The 9872-nt window shown below is 42.9% G+C and overlaps 2 protein-coding genes across 2 annotated transcripts; one reads left to right on the plus strand and one right to left on the minus strand.

Moving 5' to 3' along the window:
- Positions 1-846: 846 nt before the first annotated feature.
- Positions 847-1237, plus strand: LOC104072503 (dynein light chain 1, cytoplasmic-like; the record flags this gene model as incomplete). The annotated part of the gene is made up of 1 exon (XM_009584931.1): positions 847-1237. A coding segment is annotated over one exon (138 nt), but the record flags the coding sequence as incomplete, so codon positions are not given.
- A 1103-nt stretch (positions 1238-2340) lies between these two features.
- COQ5 (coenzyme Q5 homolog, methyltransferase (S. cerevisiae)) lies at positions 2341-9763 on the minus strand. The gene is made up of 7 exons (XM_009584933.1): positions 9637-9763; positions 9375-9524; positions 8669-8893; positions 5802-5908; positions 2958-3046; positions 2627-2738; positions 2341-2509 (listed from the first exon to the last, which is right to left on the minus strand). Exons 1-7 carry the CDS (start codon positions 9761-9763, stop codon positions 2408-2410), a joined length of 912 nt encoding a protein of 303 aa, XP_009583228.1. The 3' UTR covers positions 2341-2407.
- Between the last annotated feature and the right edge of the window lie 109 nt (positions 9764-9872).

Raw genomic sequence — 9872 nt, forward strand, 5'->3', positions numbered from 1 at the left:
GATGAGCTGGTACAAAACACAGGGGCTCTGTGGAGCCTATTTGAGAAGTGGGGGTTTTGCTGACCTCATCATAAGAAGTGGTTTTGTGTTGGTTTTTTTTTTTTCGCCCCCACATGTAAGACAAACTGTTCATGCTAATGCAGAACAGATGGTTCCTTGTTTCCAGTTTGTCAGATTTTCTCTCTGACTCCTACTGGGAGCCCAACTGAGCTGCAGGTAGTTGAAGGGTTTGCTTGAGCAGAACACAAACTCTTGCATGCTGTCACAAACTGTCTCTTCAGCTGACGGCTGTTCGATACTGCAGTATATGACCACTGACTGCAAGCTTTTACTTGTCCTATACTCGTACGCACGAGTTTATTTGAAAGTCATAGCAGGCTCCTGACTACAGCGTGTAGGAAGAACGTGGTCTCATGACCTGCTATGAAGGATGTGGCAGAGAATTTTCCATCTAAAGTCCTTTCAGCATCCTTGGTGAAAACAGCTAATGAAGCCAAAATAATGGCTTAATCTGTGTAGATTCAGAAGCAGCAGCAATGTTCTTAAAAGTTACAGTTTGAGATCATGGTGTGACTTCTGGGGAAAAGTTACTTCCCCAAACATATGTTCTAAGCTTATTCCTGCTCAGCTCAGAAGCACTTTTTTTTTTTTGGTCTCACTAAGCAGCAGATAAGTTATAAAGTGACAGATGAACCTTGCACTTAAAAGCATATGCTGCTCCTTAATTGCCTTCTTCCAAAAGTGATACTTGCTAACAAGTGACATACCATTGCAAAAAAAACCCTGTTAGACAATATTAGTACAATTCTCACAAAAATACTGAATTCCTAATTCTCTCTCTTGCAGGAGTTTGACAAGAAATACAATCCTACTTGGCACTGCATCGTGGGAAGGAACTTTGGCAGCTACGTGACTCATGAGACCAAGCACTTCATCTACTTCTACCTCGGCCAAGTCGCTATTCTTCTTTTCAAGTCTGGTTAGAACCACGGACTGTTACTGAAACGTGCCCTGGTGACAGGACTGCACACTAACTCCAAACAGCCTCCTACCTTCAGCCTTCCTGAGGAAACAGACCTTGCTCTTCAGGTCTTTTGTTGTATTGTTAATGGTCAGGGATTTGCTGTAGCAGCTGGTATTTTCATTGTGGCTATAAAAAAGGCAAAAATGTCTTCCTTGTATTTATTTTCTTTCAAAAGACGGCTTCTTTGCTAATAAAACTGTCGGAACAAGTTTATCCTTGAAGAGTTTTCTCTGCCCTTGTGCCCTCTTAGTGCTTGCGTTACCCACTATTCCACTGTGAATGAAGAAGGAACAGCCCCACTTTTGTTCCCCCCACCAAATCCACAGCATCTGAATCCTGAGCTAATCTATGACTATGTCATCCCAGTCAGTAACTGAGAACAACAGGAGATATTTTCGCTGAGAGAAAAGAGAACTGCTTTTCAATTCTTGATAAACGTATTTCCAGCATGCACAGCCTCCGGTGCAAATTCTGGAGTTTAGACACATGGTGTTGCTTTTCTGATTTCAAATGAACTGGTGAGCTAAAAGCAATACTCCTTTCTTCGCCCAACTTTCAGAAGAGAGAAATTTTCATGCTAGTTCATTACACAGCTGTCACTTTAGAATGCAAATTTATACCTTCTCTAGATGTTTTTTTTCTTACTCTATCCCTGTATCCTACAGGGGTACTACAGAAGCATCTGTTCTTCAACAGTGTAGTTTAAAGAACAGAAGGAAATACACAGTATTTTTACACAGAGATTATGCATCTAGCACTGACAAAGAAAAAGATTTCATATGTCATCTCATCCCAGACTATAGTTACACGGTCATTCTCCTTCAGAAAAAAACATCTTTCTTAGAAAGGTTAAAATACTGACTTAAGTGAAAAAAGTTGATGCAGAGCTGTTTTATTTCACAAACCTTCCATTTGCCTTTGAAAGAAGTAAAAGAATAACAGGAAAAATCCCTCAGAGTCCACATGACAAAGCTAATGACAGCTTAATAAAAATCTAATAAACCCAAGTTACTTCTCACTGGTATGATATCCTCCTTGAAGCTTAGTAAAAAAAGGAGGCATCTTACTGGAAGACTAGTCAGTCTATTTCCGTGTCCACACCACTAGTAACTGAAGTTGCTTCATTTGTTAGCATCGCTCAGTTTTGGCCACGTCCTTCACATTGCACTTGAAGGGAAATGCAAGTGTAAGAAACGCCACAGGAGTCACCACAGGTTTCTCGGGGGAAAAAAGGTAGCTGATGTTCTTCTGGGTCTGGCTGCTGAGCAGGTACCTCTTGCACAAGTTCTTAGAACTCCTCTTCCATCTTGATAGCATTAAAATTCCACAGCTTTACGATTCCTCAGGAAAATTACACTTCCCGTGTTTTGCTACATAGTAGACTCACAGTTTGAAACCTGAGTGAATGGCAACAATGCCCGAATTTAAATTCTGATAATCCACTTTTAAAAACCCTGCATCTTCTATCATTGCCTTCAACTCCTCCTGAAAAATAATAGTTCCATAATTATAACAACCTGAAGGCCTATAAGACAGCTGCCTGCAAAATTATGCTGGGACCACGTTTTGTGTGTTAGTGAATTGAGAGAAATACTGTCTTACCTGAGGGGGGAAACGTCGGATGCTCTCCACAAGATACTGGTAAGACTTCCAGTCACCAGCGATAACCTCACCCAGAACAGGGATGACCTGGAAACTGTATAGATCATAGAGCCTGCACAGACAGACAGCAAATGCAGATTAATACAAACAAGTTTAAAACCAACCCTCTCCAACACAAGTTGATCTACACTATGGAGTCTGTATTTGATTTTAAAGTGCACAACGAGGTGGCCTCAAAGTCTCTCCATCTCTTATCTCTTACAAATCCATCTCCATCTCTTACAAATAAGCGAGCCTTGTGACATGGCATAAAGTGTCACCATGTTCCTACCTGGAAAGAAGAGGGTTGCTGACGTGACTAAATTCAAGGCAGAGAAATCTTCCTCCTGGTTTCAGCACACGATAAGCCTCCTGAAGTGCCTGAGACAAAGCAGACGCAGGAAGTTTGTTTCTGTAGAACAGCACCTGCCTATTATCATGCCATGTGATGGCAACTCAGTGATGAACTGAAGGGAGTAAGGAGAATCCTGACTGGCAATCTCCAGTATTTACTTGTGGAGAAGCATCCCAAGACAAGTACAAAAAAACCTCCGAACAAACAACAAAACCAAACCAGAAAAACTCTTGCTGTTACATAAATAGATTTCTACCAGGCTTTGTGTTGAAACTATGATGTCAGGTTTGCAATTTTTCTTCTTTTTCGCTACTCTTAGTCGATGAATGTTTGCCAGCAGAGCTCTTGTAATTACAGACCAAACCCAAAAGGGAGAAGGTGACTCAGCTACAGGAAGCTGAAAATGAAAAGAAGGCATGATAGGTTTTTTGGGGTTTTATTTTCAATCAAAAGAAAAGATTTTACTCAACTGTGAGGCACACCCAAAGGATCAAAGAAGAAATGATACCGGGTTTTGGATGAGCAATGTGTGAGAAGAGGGAGGAAGGAGAGGGAAGAAGAAAACCTTTGGCTACTTTGAAAATTCCATCCCATATGCAAAATAAAACACCTAAGAAGAACCAAGACAAAATTCTGTTTACAACTGTATATACTTTGATACCACAGCACAGCAGAGCTCTATTCAAGAACCTCTGCAGGTTGTACATCTGCTTGGCTTCAACTGTCATGTTCCTAAGGGATAAAATATAAAGAGTACACATAGGTGATGGGAGCTCTGCAAAACAATTGGAGGCTTGGATGTGTTTTGTATCAGGTCTCCAGGGAGCTGTGCTACCAGACTGCAGTATCCACAAAGGGGTATAAGACAAAGAGCCTGTGCTTCGGAAGGGTTGTGGTGGGTTGCCCCTGGCTGGACGCCGGGTGCCCACCAAAGCTGCTCTGTCACTCCCCCTCCTAAGCTGGACAGGGGAGAGAAAATATAACGAAAGGCTCGTGGGTCAAAATAAGGACAGGGAGACCACTCACCAATTACTGTCATGGGCAAAACAGACTCGACTTGGGGAAAAAAAATTAATTTAATTTATTACCAATCAAATCAGAGTAGGATAATGAGAAAGAAAACCAAATTTTAAAAACACCTTGCTCCCACCCCTCCCTTCTTCTCAGGCTTAACTTCACTTCTGATTTTCTCTCCCTCCTCCTCGCCGTCGGCCAGAAGGGAATGGGGGGTTGCGGTTAATTCATCACACGTTGTTTCTGCCGCTCCTTCCTCTTGCTCTTCCCCTGCTCCGGCGTGGGTTCCCTCCCACTGGAGACAGTCCTCCACGAACTTCTCCAACATGAGTCCTTCCCACGGGCTGCAGTTCTTCACGAACTGCTCCAGTGTGGGTCCCTTCCACAGCGTGCAGTCCTTCAGGAACATACTGCTCCAGCATGGGTCCCCCACGGGGTCACAAGTCCTGCCAGCAAACCTGCTCCAGCGTGGGCTCCTCTACATGGGTTCACAGGTCCTGCCAGGAGCCTGCTCCAGTGTGGGCTCTCCACGGGGTCACAGCCTCTTTCGGGCATCCACCTGCTCTGGCGTGGGGTCCTCCACGGGTTACAGGTAGATATCTGCTCCACCGTCGACCTCCATGGGCTGCAGGGGGACGTGGTCTTCACCACGGGCTGCAGGGGAATCTCTGCTCCAGTGCTTGCACCACCTCCTGCCTTGCTTCTTCACTGACCTGGGTGTCTGCAGAGTTGTTTCTCTCACATATTCTCACTCCTCTCTTCGGCTGCAGTTGCGCAGTTTTCTTTTTCCCCTTTTTAAATATGTTACCACAGAGGTGCTGATTGGCTTGGCCTTGGCCAGTGGCGGGTCTGACATAGGGGCAGCTTCTAGCAGCTCTCAGAGAAGCCACCCCGGTAGCCCCCCCGCTACCAAAACCTTGCCACGCAAACCCAATTCAAGGCTGCAGCTGAAGCATCGTGAAAGGCCATCTGCATTAGAAGTTCAAGGGCATACAGTTCAAGGTGGTTCGGATCTACACCTTCCACAGAAGCATGGCCAAGGTTGTAACGCACTCCTCCAAAACAGACAACTAGTCTAGCTAGACAGGTTATCTAACCTATCTTCACCCACAAGGCAGCTAGTCATTCTCGAAGGGCAGATACTGTTTAGAACAAAGGGTACTACTTATCCTAATTAAAATCTACTCATTCTTCATAGGAAACCCTACTACCACCCTATGTAAAGACTCTGAGCAGCAGCCGGCTGAATGGGTTAGTTCAACGGCAGTGGTGGCAGCAGCCAGCTGCTTCCCACCGTCTGCTCTGGGAGCTCTGCTGGCTCCGGCAGGGAAACGGAACGGGGCAGGAGGCGTTGGACCCACTGCAGGTGGGATATAGGTCAGGTGTTTCAGGAAGATTTGAGAATTTGAGACATGCAGACTGACCGCACTGTGCATGTGTAGATCCAGTAATATCATAGGTCAGGAGAAGGTGGGGAATGACTGTAGCATTCAGCCTTTTTTGCCTTAGGAAGAGATTGTGTGGCTTGCCAAGCTGGAAGGATTGGGCGCAACTAGTATAAATCTAACTTTTTATGACAAAGGTGGGGCATTTAATTGCATCCTTCATTCAAACAAGTTGCACGCTACGTGCCACTTATTTGAAATGCTTCAGGAGTAGACAAAGATGTTCCTTTATCCAAAGGAATTCCTCCTTTGCTTCCTTGGCTAGAATAAAAAAACTCAGAATCATAAGGACCCCATGTCAGAATACAGTATAGCAACTTACCAAATCAATACGAGTTACGTTTCGGATTCCAAAGGCAATTGTGTAAACATCAAACTTATCATCATCAAAGGGCAACTCTTCAGCATTCCCAAGCACCCAGGACAAACCTGTAGTAAAAGCCAAGGACACGGGATTGAATAAACCTTATATAACTCAGACCGCTCCAGAAAGACTAGAACTTACCTATTCCAGAAGGAAATGATTAATAATAAAGTGATATTTAAAACTAATACTTCAATTTTGCATTTTTGTTGGAAGAAAGACACCTTGGTCTATACCCACAAACCTTTCAAGGCCCTGTACCATACAGCTGTCTTTCAAGCCAAGTAGTTAATTGTGCAGATCAGCCAAAACATTCTTCTGCATATACACGCATGTTGTGCTCACAGTGCCTTAGTCTGCCAAGAAGATTTCGCTCAAATCTTGCATCGTAGTGGCTTTCCAGAAACTGGCTGCCATTTGTTTGTAGCAAAGTTTCAAAAAGCGAATCTCTGCTCAAAGACTAACTATAAACAATGATTAATGTCTTGCCATGCAACAATGGCCAAAACACTTAAAACATTTTGCTACAAAGCTTCCATTGATTGAGGAACATGAAAAGCCACACTCCCTCCATCAGCACTATCAGTATGTCATCCTGTTGCCTAAACCCCCAATGGATCAAGGCCATGTCTACCTGTGGAGCATGGATGTCCACGTTATTTGTGCCAAAAATAAGACTGCTTAATTTAGAATTAATAGTTCTTAAAGTCACTGGTTTTGGTGACTCAAATGCAAAACAAAAAAAACTAACAGAAAAAAACAGGAGTCTTCTGCAACAGAGATCAACAGTTTCAAAGGGCAGTATGCTAGAAAGCGACATGGAGGAGAGCAAAACACAGCAGAAAACAACAGTTGTTGCCAGGACACATTCAAATTTCATTTTTACAAAATATATATATATATAGTTGTAGAAAGTATTGTATGCAAAGAAGCATGCAACATTATTAAAGCAGCAATTTTTAGTGTTATTTAAACCTAGACAGTTTGAAAAGACACCTACGAAGTGAGTATCAAGAAAAGGTTTTGAGCAACAAGAAAACTGTCCCTCAGAATACACTGAGGTCACAGGGCAGGAGTTTATAAGTGGATACACAAAAGGGGTTGTCGGTGTCCAACAAGAGGAACTGGGGCACGTGCAGCGCAGCCTACCACTCCTGCTGGTCAAAATGCACAATCAGCGATTTTGCAACACACGTTTCTTTTCAGCGTGCACAGCCTCCACTGTTGGTGAATGTACGAAGGAAAACAGCGAAAGAAACTCTGCCCCTTACAATTTTAAGAAAAACAAATTTTAGATCTCAGACAATCAATAGATAAGCAGGCTCAGAAATGAGATTACTACAACAGGGAGGAATCGCATGAAAAACAGAAGGTAGGACATATTAAATGGATACGTGCTGAACAAGGGAGTGGAAAAGAGTAAAAAGTCAGAATTGTGGCATGGTGGGGCATAAGGCAACTCAGGCAACAAGAAGGCACTTGGGCTTCTACAGCTACGATGTACAGAGGAAGAAAATTGAAAAACGTAAATGCTTATTTTAAGTATTTGGTAAGTCACAAAAATACCTAAAAAGTGCAGCTAATTAAACAAAATGCTTTATTTATAGTAGCTGGGAGGCAGCATCAAGCTTTATTTCAGGTCCTAAGCTACAGTCATAAAGCTTTTATTCTTACAACGTTGGTACAGTTCAGGTGTTCCCAAACTATGATGCATAAAAATAGCTCTGGACAGGCTTGCAAGCTCATACAAGCACAATGCAAGCAGTCTGCCAGAGCTGGAAGAACCAACGCTTTTACAATGAGTTCGTTTTTTAAAGAAAAGGGAGAGATAGGCAGGCAACGGCCTGAAGTAACTCAGCAGGGAGCAAGAGCAGCTGAGGGAACCCGTGCCAGAAGCTTATCTTTCAGCCCCTTCGTGCTACTGAGCTGTTCTGTATGTCCTTCAGCCTACACAATTTGTAGGCTGAAGTCCCGATGGGGGTGTGGGAGCAGGGTGCAGTGAAAGGACATGCAGGAGATCTCGTAACACATACGCAGAGGCTGCCCAGGGCATACCTAATGGTGGTACCCAGGCAAACAAAGTTTGGGAACCTCCTGGTATACTTTACATTGCTAAATATTTGCCAAATATCCATAAATGAAGAGAGGATAAACAACTATCATACAAACGCTGAGCCACAAGTAGGACTTCTTTCTCTATGTCTTACTTCTTAAAATCAGGCTTTTCAATCAGGATTGGCGTGGTCCCCAACAAATTCTAGATATCAGTGAATTAATCCATTGACCTGCAAACTAACATTTAATATAATTCAGTTTCTCTGAGTATTATTAGCATATACTCTAACTGTGGAACGTTTGACACATTCACAACATACTTTAGTCCTTGCATTTTTTATTTGCTGCCTTGCTTCTCAAAATACCCATTATAAGATCTTTAGTGTAATCATTCTAGGGCTGAGCTCTGTGACATTATCTGCCTTAGTACAATCAGACTCGTTTGCACAGATATAAACAGCAGGTTTAGGTTATGTGACCAATTTTGAAGGACAGCTGGATATCAGACCTCATGGACACTTCCATATATGTATTTCTGAAAGCTCAAGTATTATTCAAGAGGATCACTATACATCTGAACAACATACTACATACATGCTCACTGAAAAAGTAACTCAACATTGGCAAATATGCAAGCACAGCTATGGTATATACTATTTATGACTATATAACTTAAATTGTAATCCTGGAGTGGTGATTACCTGATGGCTATCATGCATCAAATTCTTGCTATTAGGCATGCTACTGAAATGATACAATGCATGACTTACCTTCGGAATAGCCAAGATGCTGTGCTTTCTGCTTCCCAACTTTTAACATTTCTTTGTTAATGTCACAGACCACCACTTGGGACTTCCCTAGTGACTTAGATTTGTCTTCCTGGTAACTCTCAGAAATTTCCTGCCACGACAAATTCTGATGGTGCTTAAGCTTCTGCTGGAGCTGGCGTTCTCGTACAGAGCGAACATAATTAATAAATCGAAAGGCGATGTCACCTGCATTTGTTTTAAGAAAAAAAGATACATGTTTTGGAAGGTTTTCTGATCTTGGAAGTACTAGAACTCCAGCAAATTGGAACATAAGGCTTTGAACATCAAACTGAGTTTGATGTTCAAACCACACACAGTATAGAAAGACAGAGAGAGAGAGAGAGCGCGCGCGTATATATATAAAAAAATATATAAAGGGAACATATTAAAAGCAAAGAGTCCATGACTTCCTACAAATGGAAACAGTTTTCCATAACAAATCATGGCAGTACTGTAACATTCTCACAGCCTCGGAGCAAGATATTTCAAAACACAAAGAAATTAGGTCTCAATCCTTCTCTGTGAAAATCAAGTAGATGCTTCACTAGTTTTAAAGACAGGGAACTGAGGGGGAAAAAAAAAAGGCTAGGCAACTTAAGTCTGAGCAGACTCAAACAGTTCAAAAACAGCGTGGCATTCTCATGTGGAACACACCAAAATTATTTACCTGTTCCTCCAGCAACATCAACAAGAAGCGTTCCTGGGGAAGGGTTCATTTTATGCATGAGGATATCCTTCCACACTCGATGAATCCCTAGAGTCATTGAATCGTTCATTACATCGTATTTCTTGGCCACACTTTCAAAGACCTGGTAAACTGCAAAGAAAGGACATGAGAACGAGATGCAATTTACTTAAAAATGCTCCTGTGGAAGTAAAACGTTTCCTTTATTGCCTCATGGAGTTCTGCCACCACTGAAAAACACCACCTGAAAACTCCTTACAAAAAGTACGATCGAATCTTACTGAGCCCGTTGCCTGACAAACGCCTCTTTGGAGAAACACCGCCTCTTCCCGCAACCCCTCCGGAGCCGAGGGGAAGAATCGAGCTGGCATAACACTGATCTCTTTACCGAGGCTCCCGGCAACGTCCCAAACCAACGGCCCAGCTCCACACGCATCTCCAGGAGCCCCGTTAGGTTCCAGCCCGGCCCCGCCCGCCCTC

Source organism: Fulmarus glacialis, unplaced genomic scaffold, assembly GCF_000690835.1.
Source record: "Fulmarus glacialis isolate BGI_N327 unplaced genomic scaffold, ASM69083v1 scaffold6789, whole genome shotgun sequence".
Lineage (NCBI taxonomy): Eukaryota > Metazoa > Chordata > Aves > Procellariiformes > Procellariidae > Fulmarus > Fulmarus glacialis.

Excerpts from the sequence above, each read along its gene's own strand:
- COQ5 (XM_009584933.1), bottom strand. The coding sequence starts at position 9,763 with ATGCCAGCTCGATTCTTCCCCTCGGCTCCGGAGGGGTTGCGGGAAGAG. Across the intron at positions 9,525-9,636 it reads TTTTTGTAAGGAGTTTTCAG|TTTACCAGGTCTTTGAAAGT; the intron begins GTGGTGTTTTTC and ends CTTTCTTTGCAG. Across the intron at positions 2,739-2,957 it reads AGCAACCCTCTTCTTTCCAG|GCTCTATGATCTATACAGTT; the intron begins GTAGGAACATGG and ends CTGTCTGTGCAG.